The sequence below is a fragment of the Camelus dromedarius genome, chromosome 16, assembly GCF_036321535.1.
Source record: "Camelus dromedarius isolate mCamDro1 chromosome 16, mCamDro1.pat, whole genome shotgun sequence".
In the NCBI taxonomy this organism is placed as follows: domain Eukaryota; kingdom Metazoa; phylum Chordata; class Mammalia; order Artiodactyla; family Camelidae; genus Camelus; species Camelus dromedarius.
Window position 1 is genome coordinate 56,762,429 of NC_087451.1, and position 14,701 is coordinate 56,777,129.

The 14,701-nt window shown below is 45.9% G+C and overlaps 1 protein-coding gene across 1 annotated transcript; it reads right to left on the reverse strand.

The window, feature by feature from the left end:
- Positions 1-3,611: 3,611 nt before the first annotated feature.
- On the reverse strand, positions 3,612-9,998 carry LOC105094049 (keratin, type I cuticular Ha3-I). The gene is made up of 7 exons (XM_010986000.3): positions 9,584-9,998; positions 7,986-8,068; positions 6,866-7,022; positions 5,444-5,605; positions 5,224-5,349; positions 4,832-5,052; positions 3,612-4,034 (listed from the first exon to the last, which is right to left on the reverse strand). Exons 1-7 carry the CDS (start codon positions 9,929-9,931, stop codon positions 3,929-3,931), a joined length of 1,203 nt encoding a protein of 400 aa, XP_010984302.2. The 5' UTR covers positions 9,932-9,998; the 3' UTR covers positions 3,612-3,928.
- Between the last annotated feature and the right edge of the window lie 4,703 nt (positions 9,999-14,701).

Sequence of the window (14,701 nt, forward strand, 5' to 3'; positions counted from 1 at the left end):
CAAGAAAAGGTGACCTAGAGTTTTTAAAAGTATGCTCATTACCACAGGAAGAGTTTAAAAAGGGAAAAAGGCAAATCTAGACAGTCAAGGGTGGATGCCCAGGCCTGGGGAGGTAAGGGAAATGGGGCCTGGCTACTAATGGGTACAGGTATCTTTGGAGGTGATGAAACGTTCTAAAATTGTGGTAATGGTTACGCAGCTCTGTCAGTTATCAGATTAAAAATAATCAAATTACATACTTTATATAGGTGAATTTTATGGCATAATAATTATATATACAGCTGACCCCTGAACAACACAGGTTTGAACTGCTTGGGTCCACTTTTACGTGGGTTTTTTCCAATAAACATGTGCTACGGCACTATGTGATCTATGGTTGGCTGATTCCACGAATGTGGGTACTGAGCAGTGACTATGGGCCTCTACTGATTTTGGTATCCACGGTGGGTCCTGGAACCAATCCCCTGCAGATACCAAAGGATGACTGTATACCTAGAAGTGCTATCTCAATAAAGTTTCTTTTTAAAAATTTGCTGGACCCCAACCCCAGCATTTCTGAGTTAGTAGGTCTGGGGTAAGACTGAAGAATTTGCATTTCTAATAGATCCCTAGGAGACCACACTTTGAGAATCACTGGTCTAGAGAAACACTCACATGGGTGCCACAGGGGACATTGACAAGGATATTTATGCAACACTGTTTATAAGGATAAGAAAGAAAAAAAGAAACCTCCTAAATGTCCTTCAGTAGTGGAATGGGAAAGTAAAAACAGGATTTGTTTGCATTGTGTGATACAGTTACACCATCTGTATTTTCCTTTTTTCTCTCTTTTCATTAAGTACAGTCAGGTTACAGGTGTTGTGTCAATTTCTGGTGTACAGCACAGTTTTCTAACAAATTGCTAAGTTGAAAGACATACATACAGATTGTACACGGATATATCCATGTATAATGTTTAGAAATGTTTAATTAGAGAATGATACACTACCAAGTTTAGAATAGCGGTTACCTCTAGAGGGACAGAGGGAGAGGAGGATGGATAGAGGGGGGTTCATCTTAACCCATAACATTTTATCTCTAAAAAAAAGCCCAAACAATAAAACACAGCAATGACATAAATATGGCACCAGGTTAACAACTCTTTTTTTTTTTTAACATTTTTTATTGATTTATAATCATTTTACAATGTTGTGTCAAATTCAGGTTAACATCTCTTAAATCTTGGTTGTGGACGTATATATGTCTGCTTTTTTGTTCTTTTATATGTTTGAAATGATTCATATTTGGCCCTTTAAAATGAGAGATGACATCACTGCCCTGTTACACTAGGTAGCAAATCATAGGTCGCCAGCTCCAGACTTCAGAGCATGTGTCTTGCCCATTACATGAGATGAGTAGTAACAGTGAACTTCATCCAGATATCCTGAATACAAATTTGGCTTTGACCCTAAGAAGAGTAATTCCCCTGACCCTCCTTTCTCTTCTCCACCAAAGAAAGCACTGTGGCAGAAACAAGGGCTCAGGATAACCTCCCCAAGACCCAGTTCTCCCCTAACATGGTCCAGTCAAACACAGAAACCAGTCAGTGTTTGATGCTCTATAGACGAGCAACAAGAACAAAATGCACTGACTGTGCTGAGAAATTTGACCTCTCACCCACCAGGCAGAGTACAAGGTGTCTGGGAGGCACACCGATCCCTGATAAAGGCAGATGCAGGTACCCATGTGTGGGTTCTATCCCCAGAAGTCCCACCAAGATGGAATGAATTACTCGAGACTCTGTGGAAAGTCAAGAGAGCGAGAGGGAGTCGGGGACCAACTTCTCGAGCCTCTCAAGTGTTCCCACATTTATTGTGTACAATCAAAGGAAAAATCACCAACAGTTATGTCATGGAATGTAGGAGCTTAAAGAAAGACAGGATCAGGAAGAGATTATACAATCCACAGTGAGTACAAAGGCTTAATTAATCTTCAAGGCAGACATGGGGAGAGGGAAACAAGGTACACTCTTCAGACATAAGATGTGGATTACAAAACAGACCACCAGACCAGCCAGTCTCTTGTCTTGGGGATTATAGACTATCTAAACAGCAGAAAGCATGCCCAGCATTTATGGCTGAGGGCATAGGTCTTCGCTTTGCAACAAGAAGAATAAACCCTGAACTATGGACCTATGCTTAAAACAAGCCATGTCCTGTGTTTATAGCAAGAGACACACAAGGGCTTTGCCATTGGAAGCAGCCCTAAGCTAGAACATCAACTATGTAAGCAAGGCACTGTCTCTGCTTTTTATGGTAAGGAGACAGGAGTGCAGATGCACCGACACCTGCTAGCAAAGCACATTTGTTTTCCCTAAAGGTCACAAGCGGCTGGGGTCTGTTACAATTTATTAACCCAATCATGGGCTCCCACAACCGTGGGTGCAGTGGTCCCAGCGTGAATGGAGAACTAACGGGAGAGGTTGGACAGGAGCATTTGTACAAGGCGTGGAGGTGTCTCCTAGAAGTGACTTGCCCTGAAAAGAGAGAGGCTGGAGGCCACCAGCCAGCTCTGGGACACTCTGAGCACAGCATGGAGTGGCACTTGGCTGTCTTCCAGGGACTGATGCCCTAGGTCTGGAGAAGGGAGTGCCAACCTCAACAACAACAGAGTAAACGTTAAAAGAACGGGAGAATTTAAGACCCACATTGGAACGGGCATCGTCACGGCCAGGGGAGAAAGTATTGGCTTCATCTCAAGGAGAGAGGTTGTAACAAGCAGTTTAGCCAAAAACCAGGACAGTGGCCTTGCCCAGATCCCGGTACAGCAGTGGACACGGGTGGGAGCCGGGCATTAGCATACCGGTCACATCGAGCATTGGCAGAGACAATATCCTCGTTTGATTCGAAAGAACTTTAGGGAGAAAGATTCCCCAAATCCAAATTTAGTCCCGGTGGATAAAAAAATTCAAATGACAAAAGAAACACTTTTAAAATCCATAGAGTATGACTCAAACACAAGAGATGGCCCTTCTTCAATGTATCAGACGAGTTCTTCAGTATTTCTGAAAGGGGGGTTTCAGAGATGTTTGGGGTGCTAATAGCATCGTCTCTCCCTAGGTGACAAATTCGCAGGATGCTTGTCTAAAATCAGTTTTATTCTCTCAGTCACCCCTCACATGTAACTGACATCCAGAGAATGATTTCTGGGTTCAGTCTTCTTGTTTCTACTGACTATGTGAGCAAGAGAAAAAAATTAGCTGTGCAGTTCCTGGTGCTTGGTTGGTGCTTAATAAATGTTAGCTCCTGTCCTTCTTGTAGGCTCTTGGAAAAGAGAAGGTGGAACGTTGTAGAAGGTTAACCGTTGTATTTTACTGAGTAAGGTCCCATGATGAATGTGTTTATCATATTCAGATGAGGACTCTTGCCTTAGCGGTTCCCACTGGTTCCCTGCTGGCCTGAGTCGATGCTGGGACTCACTGTGCTTAATGAATGATAATTAATGGTGATGAAGACCTTTAAGGAGAGGGCTAAACTATGCAGTCTGCCTTTGCCTTTAGGTGGCTTTTATAAGCAGCACATGCACACAGAGTGAAGACTTTGAAAGGAACAAATACAAACAAGAGTCATCACTGCTTTGCAAGGGCAGTTTATTAGGAGATTTACAAAGGGATTTGGAGAACTGGAGGGCAGGTCAAAGCAGCAGAGAGAACCACAACACACGTCACGTGACTTGCACAGCCCTAACTTGTCAGACCATTAGCTCACAGAATAACTGCAGGAGGGCAACCTCGAACGAGGAGGATCAGGTGGGCCTGGACGTCTGTTCTCTTTCCAGAATCATGGTGGTACCTGGGGTGGAGCCCCATGCCTGATGGTTGTCAGAGAGCAGGGCTGGTCCATGGATGGTCCTCTGTCTTCACACCGTCCTCCTGCTCAGCCCGGCATATCTAGCACCCAAAGGTGCTGCAGGGCCCGATGCGGGAGCGTGGGCCACAAGGGGTGCAGGAATTTGTGGCGCATGCATTGCTCGTGGCGCAGGGGTTGCAGGGCAGCCTGGGACACAGAATCATTAGCTCATCACCATGAGAGAGATGAAAAAAGTAAGGAGGGGCATCAACCCAAGGAGACGCGAAACAAGCAAAAACCACTCTCTGACATCTTCGGAAGCCAAGTCTCAGTCGGATCACTCCTTCTACAAAGGAGTAGACTTTGGTGGAAAAGAGCAAAGAAGACTTAAGGTCTTCACTCTATAAGCCTGGGGTCATGGGGAAGTCCTATGTCCCTCAAAGCCCAGTCCCCTCACCTGTAAGATGGATTGGTAATACCTCCCAAACAGATCGTGTTCATGAAAATACTCTTATTAGGGGACAAGTGCTGGGCCCTATGAGTTTTTGAGTCATCTCCCCTTTGCAATATTCAAATGCTCATCTATAAGGTGGTTGTCCTGATTCCCACTCTGCCTGCCTCAGTGATCCCAACAAGAATCCATGAAACAATGGATTTCAAAGTGTGAATTAAACCCAAAGGCACTATTTAAATACACATGGTGGTGGTTTTGTTTTCCCTTTTGCTGTGACAAGCCAACCTTGAAGGTACAAAGCTTTATTCATCCATCAGCACCCAAAAGCTTACCAGCAGAGAAATAGCCAAGCCTCAAGAGGATCTTTTGGAACAGAAAATACCTTTCGGCCAGGTACTGACAAATACTTTTCACTCCCCGCTGCTGGAATATACAACTCTGGTCTCTACAGACATATTGGCATCTGAAACTTGACCTGCAAAGTCCCTGTTTTGTCCTTTAGGAGAACTATGTGTGTGCGTCACAGGGGTGCCACCTGGCAGGTACTCACTTGCCGTCCTCGCTCTCCAGCAGCCCCCGGTACGTGTTGATCTCACACTCCAGCCGAGCCCGGACGTCCAGCAGCACCTGGTACTCCTGGTTCTGCCGCTCCAGGTCACTCCTGATCTCCGCCAGCTGGTGCTCCACGTTGGTGATCAGGCCCTGCACCTGGGACAGCTGGGAGCCGTAGCGGGCCTCCGTCTCCGTCAGCGTGTTTTCCAGGGAGTTTCTCTGCACAGGGGAAGGTGAGAAACGTCACAGATCTGCTCCTTAAATGGCTTCTCCATGGGTTCCAAAGGAGTCACAAGCCTCCAGAGTTAAGGAGAGCGTGGCCCCAAGGGCTTCCCAGTGACTCTGATCCCCCGACCTCACCTTCTCACCAGGAGGCTGAACAATACCCACCAGGCTGTGCTGGGCCTGCAGCTCCACCTCCAGGGCGTTGACCGTGCGTCTCAGCTCGATGATCTCCGCCTGGTTGGACTGCAGCTGCTCTGAGCTGGACACCACCTGCTTGTTCAGCTCCTCTGTCTGAAACACCAAAGGGGAGAAGCCAGGATCAGACCCTGCCTGAAGGGCCCCGAGGGGCCAAGGGCACTGAGTGTCCACATGCTGAGATGCCCACCTGCCTGGCGAACCATTCCTCCACGTCCCTGCGGTTGGTCTCCACCAGGGCCTCGTACTGACTCCTGGTCTCGTTGAGTACGCGGTTCAGGTCCACGGTGGGGGCGGCGTCCACCTCCACGTTGAGGCGGTCTCCGAGTTGGCAACGCAGGGTGTTGACTTCCTGATGGAGGAAGAGAAAGGAATGAACCCACAGAAAGAATTCTGTACATTAAATTCTCCCTGAGGGAGTCGAACGTGGTGGGAAGAGGATGCATTAGAAATTTTGTTTTGTTTTGTTTCCAAAGTCAGTTCCCTTTATTAAATGTTGATTTTCACAGACCAGAAATACAAAATAAAAGTAGAAATGGGTTTTGGTTAGGAGCTACAGTCCTGACCTCACGTGACCCCTGCTTGCAGCAACTTGAACAGGACAAGAAACAGCTATATTCCAAAGGTCAGGAAAGGAGGACAAGGTTTTGGATCCTGAACTGCCCTGCCTCCCACCCAGTCTCTCCCCAGATTATAAAGAGCCATCCTTTTGAAGCAGCAGAGTGAGGTGACTCCCCTGCTGCCCCAGCGAAGTTCACACTCGCGGGAGAGCTTGTCAGATGGCGCAGAATCCGAGGACTACATGTCATATGAGGACAGCGTTGAAGCCCAGTTGATGTAAAACTCAGCTAAGTTATACCTTTTGTGATTCAGGCCTCCTGTCTGAGTCTCTCCCCATCTGTATCATGAGGCTGCTTGATTAAATGAGTGCAAATGTTTCTTCCCACTCCAAGAGTCTATCATTTCTTTTGTATTTTCCCTTTGCTCATTGATAAACCTGGCACAATAACTGGTTTATATTTGCTGCCACTTAAATGTAGAGAAACTAGTTTTAACTCCTCCCATTTATTTCATTTTCTCTACCATCACACACTGTCCATGAGGGGGTATTTCTTCTTCACCTAATGTTTGAGACATGTATCTGATGTCCTAGTATTACCATGAGGTCTGAATCAACCATTACTTCAGTTCCTTCATTTCTCCCATTTTTTCCATCCATCCATCCATCCATCCATCCATCCTTCTGTCCAAGCTGGGTTCTAACATCTAGGTGGCACATGATATAAGAAAGTTTGCTATCTCCTGCCAATCTTAGTCATTAACGTAGCATCTATTCAGAGGATCATTGATCTGATCAAACAGTAGAAAGTATTTTGAAGACCTTTATGCGGCCTTTTGGCCACATATCTGGGCCCCAAATGGAAACAGGCCAGCTGATCATACTCTTTTAGGTAAAAGAGATAAGCTTTCCTAACAATCCTCTGAGGGTATTTTGAGTAACCAGCAAAATATTGTGTTAGCTCTAGGATGCTTAGCAAAGAACCACCTTATCCCACTCAAGGGAGTTACAGGAATTTCAATACAGGGATGTTGGGGGCTGGGACTCCCTCACCTGCTCGTGGTTCTGCTTGAGGCAGAGCAGCTCCTCCTTCAGGGACTCCACCTGGGCCTCCAGGTCAGACTTGCACAGGGTCAGCTCATCCAGAATCCTGCGCAGGCCATTGATGTCTGACTCCACCAGCTGCCGCAAGCCCAGCTCCGTCTGGTACCTACATACAGCCAAGGGTCAAAGGAAGTCAAAGAAGAAGACTTTTTCCTGGACTTTACTTGGCTAACCTGGTCAATTTCACTACATTTTGCAATACTTGGAATTTTTTGAACTTTTCTCAAAGGGAAGAAGATATCCCTGTGCAGAGTGAAAAGACCTATTTCCTCCCTGAGACCCACAGAGAAGATATTGGCGGGGCACCCTTGTATAGTTTTCATCTATAATTCATTGCGGTTGGCCTAAGATGCCCAGTCACAGGCTGCTATCAATGAAGCCCTGTCCTCTTGCCTTCTTAAGTGAGTTGGTGAACTTCATTAGTCACCATCCTTTCCCAACCACCCTGAGAAGCAGCCTGGTATCATGAGAGAAGCACTGAATTAGAAGGCAGTGAGATTCAACCCTGCCCTTAGGACTGTGGATAAGCTCCTTCATCTCTCTAGTCTCGAATTCCTCATTTGTAAAATGGGGACCAGACGATCGCGTCATCAGGTTGGCCTGAAGATGAATAAATGGCATGGCTAGAACTACCTTGTAAACTGTAAAGTTCTATAAAACTACAAAGGTCTGTTAGGATTGTCATGGTTATCCCTAGAAAAGCTGATTGATTCTCTGAAATGGATTTTGCCTCCTACATTGTCATTTAACTTTTTTCTGATGGGCTGATAATGACTAAACTATATTCAGAGACTGGTGTGAAATTCACTTTTTAACTCAGTCCAGACACTAAAGCTGAAAAAGAGAAAGAATGGATGGTTTCTTGGGCTGCTGTGAACTAAACTTAAGACACAGAATTCTTGCTTTCAGTGAGGAGATTAACTGACATTTAAACTAACTAACCCAGTGCAAGAATCACCCCCCTCTCATCACAGACAGCTCCTGCTTGCAAGCTCCCAGGACAGAGTTCATCACTTTGCAATTCTGCCTGTCCATTACTAGCTTGCTCCAATCATTAGAAAAATCTTACTTGGTCCTGAAGTCATCTGCGGCCAGCTTGGCATTGTCAATCTGCACCACCAGCCTGGCGTTCTCTGCCTTGCTACACAGGATCTGGGGACAGGATTCATTGTGAAATTAGTTATAGCAAGAATGAATGCCTTATCACTTTAAGTGAGGGGCAATTACCTTTCAAATACACATTCCTTCCAAATAGCTTTGAATCTTCTCAAATTTTCAGTTTGGGGATAAAGAGAGGATTAATTAATAGAACCGATCATTCCAAAACTGAAACATCAAGAGGAAATGTGTCCTTTGTCATGAAATCTTCTCTTCTCGGTCTGCCTCTGGCTTCCGGCAGGATATTGAGCCTGCTGGGTACCAACCCTCACAGAGGGTGACTAGCGTCCCAGTTTGCTTAGGACTAGAGGGTTCCCGGGATGCTAAACCCAGGAAAATCCCAAGCAAACCAAGGCAAGTTGGTTATCCTACATTCACACTCCTTCATTCCAGCCCTGCTGACCTCTCTCCACTCTCCCCTCATATTTTCCTGGACAAGACTTTTGCACAAAGCTTCTGCCTCTACTTGGAATGCCTGGGATGCTCTCATCCACCTTGCAAGACCCCCTGCATAACCCACGTTCCCCCTCCATCCCCAGTTTCTACAGGAAGTTGCTTCCTCCACATGCTCCCACAGTACCTTGCATGTAGCCAGTTACACTTCTTATCATCACCTTTGCTGAGGTCATCTGCTTCCACGTCTGTCTCCCCTATTAGACTGTGAACTCCCAAAGGAAAGGGACTGTCCTACTCAGAACTTTATCCCTCACTCCAGCACTGTGCCTCGTACTCCCTAAATGCAGGTCAATGAATGTGTGATTTTCAAGTCCCACAGCCTCTTTCTGGCATTCACTTTGCCAGAACCACTGAATCATGGACAGTCATTTCTTTCAGAGAATCAAGGACTTGTGCAATCGATGTAAACTCCTGTTCATCCTTCAAACCGCGCTCAGAAATGGCCACTTCTGAGAAGCCCTTCCTGATATACATCATGTATTAAGTCCCACTTTTATGCCAACTCTTTCCTTTCCTCACTTCTACTCCCGGATTCTCAACTTGTATGCACGCCTGCTCTGGCCCATGGTCCATGTGTCTCTGCATATTAGCGAGGCTTCTGGAGTCAGTAGCTCTTTTGCTTTGTTAGAGACAGTCTCTTACTACAGCTTTGAAAATCTTTAAATATTTGAGGATTCATTCTGGAAATTCCTAGCTCCAAGAAATAATTCAGGTGCATGTTGCTATGTTTTTCATGCTACAGGCTCTGAAAACAAGACTGGGATATCATAATAGGACTAAAGAATCAAACAATCTGGTTTTAGGTAAGAAGCAATATTAGATTGCTAAAACTGATATCGGTCTAATGCCTTATCCTCTCCTCTCAGTCTGTAGCCTTCCCTCCTGGGGCTTCGCACGTAGGTTTTCTAAGACAACGTGTCATACATAAGCCAATGTGGCCTCTGTATCGCTTTTGACATTAGCTTTGAACCCCCTTAAATCCATTCAGAAGTGGGGATGGTAAATCTGGATAAGTAGTTCACCCAGTTGGCAGCGGGGTGCCCAGCCCCTCACCTTCTGCTGGAGCTCCTCGATGGTCCGGAAGTAGGACTGGTAGTTGGGACACACCAGGGGCTCCTGCTGCTGGGACCGCTCCCGGATGCGGCTCTCCAGCTCCGCGTTGTCCCGCTCCAGCTGCCGCACCTTCTCCAGGTAGCTGGCCAGGCGGTCGTTCAGGAACTGCATGGTCTCCTTCTCGTTGCCATTGAAGGCGCCCTCGCAGAACCAGTTGCAGCTGCTCACATTGGCGGGGATGTTGCAGGCCCCGGGCAGGGTGCAGCCGTGACAGCTGGGGGGCACGCAGGGCCGGGAGGAGCAGCTGGAGCGGCAGCTCAGGTTGGGCAGGCAGCAGCTATAAGGCATGGTGCTGGACAGAGCAGGGCTCAGAAGGTCAGTTCCAAAGCCTGATTCCTTTTCTCTGGTGCTAAGCCCTTTCCAGGTCTTTATATCCTGTCAGCTGTGGGTGTGGCAACCACGATGGCATTACCCTCTTTGGCCCTCTTTACCAATTTTTCCAGCTTATGTAGCCACCTCACACGAGTCCTTGACCTCATAAAATGTTTTATTCTGGCTTCTTGCTAAGTTAGGACTCATCACCAATCATGCTGGTTGGTTAAGGAAAAGCATCAAAGGGACCAACCCATTGTCTTGCCAACAACAGCGCTTATTCACAGGGTGTTGAGTTAGAGCGACAGCTGTGCCCTGTCCTCCAGAGTGGAGGGCACTTCTGTGCCTCTTTCCCCTAAGCAAGGAGAGGTCTTCAGCTCCTCCAGCTCATATTCAGTAAGGACTCTGTGAGGAAACCAGACTGCTCCAGAGGGAATCCTGGAAGCTGAGGTCAGAAAGGACTGATGAGGCCAATCCAGTTCAGTGGCCCTTCGCTGTATGGAGGCAATTCTACCCTCCACCCACGGGGCTTCAGTAATCCCCCCAGCTCCATTTCTGCACCCATTCAATGTTCACAGAACATTAAGAAAGCTAACATCTTGGGAGCACCTCCTCTGAAGGAAGGGCAGCCACTGCACCAAGTGTCTTCTCTGCATTATCTCCTTCAAACCTCACAAAACCCTGCAGGGTCTGCAAATGAGGACACCAAGCCTCGGGGAGGTTGCCCAGGGTCACAGAGCTATTACGTGATGGCACCAGCATTCAACCCAGATCGCTCTGATTCCAATGGCTGCACCCTCTCCATCACATTGTGTCTCTCTTCCAATCTTCTCACTACTGAGATGCAATGATACACAAATGGATTCAGTTCAGTGGGGCTCCACCTCTACTGGACAACATCCCCTCCTAAATTAGAACAGGCCAAGAAGTGAAAGTGTGTTCTCTATCGAAGAACCAAGGGTCATTTCTACACTAATGGAAGGAAGTCTACTTTTTGGGGTGGGGGTCTACTTATAGGGTCTACTTATTTATTTGTTTTTAGAGGCAGTACTGGGGATTGAACCCACAACCTTGTGCATGCTAAGCATTCACTCTAACACTTGAGCGTATAGCTCCCCCAACAGGAAGTCTACTGAGTGAGAAAAATGTAATGCCCACTAAAAGCCTGAAAAAAGGAAATCTTAGTTGATTCGACATCAAAACACCTGAGTTCAGTTTTCCAAAGGATGTGACCTTAAAAGCCACCACATCGTTACACACTAAATGGTATCTTGTGACCATCAAGACATTTTGACAAACAGATGTTCTGCAATTATGCTCTTCCAGATGGAGCTATGAGCCATGAGGGTTTTATGGGTAATCTATCAGTACTCAAAATATGAAAAAAAAAATACTCCTTAAATTAGTTCCTTTTGGAAGCTACCTGCTAAATCCTCCCATACAGCCATCACTCAGATCATCGCTTCTTCAAACTTGCCCTCAAAGGCCAGGACAGTTTCTTTTGGTTATCCTCACTGAAGGCAAATCTTCGTCTTCTGGAGGTTTGCTTGTTTTTGGAATCATCCAAGTCTCATTTGGAACCAAGCCTAGCAAATGGGATAAACAACCGAACTGAGCAGCCTCTTTAATGTGTCAGAAACACATTGTGATGGTAAAGTGATAATGTATGTTTTCTTGGGTGATTCTAAAAGTCATTTCCAAGGTGGAACTTCAAATATACTTTCATAAAGGGCAGCAGCTTTGGAGTAAAGGGATGATCTCCCAGAGTGTACGTTTTGAAGACGTTGACATCCTTACTCACATTTACAGTCCACATCCTTCTGCCCCTTCCACCTGAATCTCAACCTTTGGAGAGAAGTGAAACAGGTGTGTTGGTATAAAATCACTACCAAACTGATTGAAGCCCTATTGGGTGAGATCCGAGAACATAAAGCAAATAGCTGGATTCATCTGCTTTTCTCTCTCTCCCCTTCTCCTATGCCCCAAACTCCAAAAGACAAAAATTTAGACAATGGCACTTTTTTAAGAGTAGGAAAGGACTACTGCATTGTAGACCGATAAACATGTCCATGGGGATCCTTCAAACCATTACTGTAGCTTCTATCTAAGTCAGAACGGAATAATCCGGAAGCATCCTTGGATCTTCAAAAATGTAGGACAGAGTTTAGGAAGCACAATCATTGCCATATCGTTAGAAGTGACCATGACTGCTGCATAGCTGCATGGTCTTTAGATAATGATGGTTAAGAGGATTTGGGTCTATTGAGAAAAAAAGCCAAGTTTCAATTAACTTCCCAGAAATTCTGGAGGACAGCTACTTCTTATTTATTCCACTTACTGTGTGCTGTGAGTTCTTACCTTTAAATAAGCAATGGCATTGTTCCTAGTCAATGACCCTTCAATAAACATGATGAGCAAATCACATCCTAACACACAGAAAGGTTTTACACCTGCCCATGTAATTGTGGTAGACGCCATGGGAAAGCTTCTGGTCTTCAGATGTGAGCAAATTGCAGCTGAGGTTTTAGGATACTCTTTATTATGGAAGCCAAAGCTATTCCCGTGGGAGAGGTCACACGCAAACTCTTAACCACGGAGTAGAGTCAGGGTAGATCTGCTGAGGCCATCCTCCCTGTGGCTGGACTTTAAAGGGATCAAGAGGCCTCCATCCTCCTTTCCAAAACCTTCTTCCCTGATGGCCAGGTACTACACCTGAAATTCTCACCATGAGTAACGTAAAATGTATTCTTCGGGAAATGCAAAGGAACATATTGAGCCACTTATCAATTAGTGATATTTTAACGTGTACAAATGACCAGGAGAGACCAGGAGTGGTATCACTGGGCACGCACAGACCAGGGGGACTGACTTATGCCAAAGAGAGAGGAAGAGGCACCCGCTGGGGAATTAGAAACTCAGAAACACTGTTCAGTATCAACACCGGCCCACCATGCCCAGCCAGCCCCAGTTGGAGCTGCTTATAAGAACAAGATAAGGGGTTTCCACAGGCAGTTCCATAAGGCAACTGTTGCAAATTTACTAATTTCCCAGCCTCCCTACATTCAGGGGAGAAATTGTGATGGTAATCCAGGGACTAAGCCAACAGGTTTGTGTCTGAGAAGATGCTCAAAAAGGGTTTCCAATGAGAAACAAGAAGTAAAGGACGTGGAGAATGAGCCAGCCCAGGAGTAAAGTGGGCTGTGCAAAGAGAGGTACAGACACCTCAAGATGGGATTCAGGGCCTTTGCCCAAAACCTCTCCAGAGCCACCACTGTTTCTCTTACAGTCGGTCCTGGACTCCCAATAGGAATGGAGTCCTGGTGGGAATCCTCAGCGACAAACCAAGTCAAAAAAATGCAGAGTTCTTCAGTATGTTTTTAACTCTACCCAGTCTAGAATAGAGGAGTCAAGAAGATCATAAAACAATCCAGGACAATGTAATTTATTGGTCCTAGTCTCCTGGGTGGAGCTGGAATCAGAAAAGAAATGAAAACCTGTTTATGTAGCATCTTTGTAACTTGAAGGGAAAAGTAGATGCTAAAACATTTTTCATAGCACACAGAGGATAATGCAAAGTAAGCTCCAAGTTTACTATGAATGTGCTGTGTTGAACTTTTGCATTAAGTTCTCTACTGAGTTAGGGCTTTGAAACAGATGTGAAGAAGCCATAAATTATGGCTTCTTCCCCCAGCTTCCCACAGACCCTCCTTATAGTCTCCAGTGATCTTCCCCCTGCTGTGTCCAGTGGATCTGTCTGAATCCTCATCTTCCTTGACCTGGATGCTTTTGACCATGCCCTCATCGAAACTCCAGCTTCTTTTGACTTCTGAGCATCTCTACTTCCCTCTCCAATTGCTTATGATCAGATGTCCTCTCTGTCCTTAGAGACCCACCTAAATCAAAGCAGAGGCTCATGTCAGGCAGTTTGAAGAGCTGCAGGCCCGCCTCTGTCATCTCCATCAGTGGTTCCCAAGGTTTTTTCCTGCACTCACATCTTCCCCTTACAGTGTAAACAACTCCCACAGCTCTATTATTGTCTTTATTTAGGTAACTCTCAACATCTCTCCCAAATCTAGTCATTCTTTCCCAGCTCTCTCCACTGGAGACCCACTGTTGTTTCGTTTTCTAAATCTCAAAAACTTACTCATGTTGACTATCCTAGGTATTCTATCAGTACTAGTTGCCTTCCTTCCCTCTACCTCCAATCAGCTTCCATATCCCAGGCTATGCCTCTGAAACCCACCCCTCCCCTGCCCCATCACCCCCCCACCTCCACCCATCTCAGTCCTTGCTGTCTCTCACCAGCCTCCTGATTGATCTTCCTTCCTTCCCACCCAATCCCACCAACTTCTAGGATCATGACTCAGCCTTAGAGATCCTAGGTCTACCTTCCTTACAAGCACATCTTACAGGTAGCCACTCAAAGCACTGCCAGATGTGGTCCTCCTTAACTATTTTGCAGTTTCATCTTCTGCTACCACATTTATCCTCTGCTCCTGGCTAGGAATTGGTCTGTCAGGCTCTAAACACATCCCTGGTTGCCTCATCTCCTTACCAGGCAAAATTCATGCCTAAAAAAACTTTCCCTGTTCTCAGACCTGCACACACTCATCCATCCAAATGTATCCCATCAAACTGTATTTCAGAATTATGCTCATATCATACAGTAATTGTTTTTTTATCTTTCTCTTAGCAGTAATTCTTTGTTCTTTTTTAACCTTTTTTTAGTGATTTATCATCATTTTA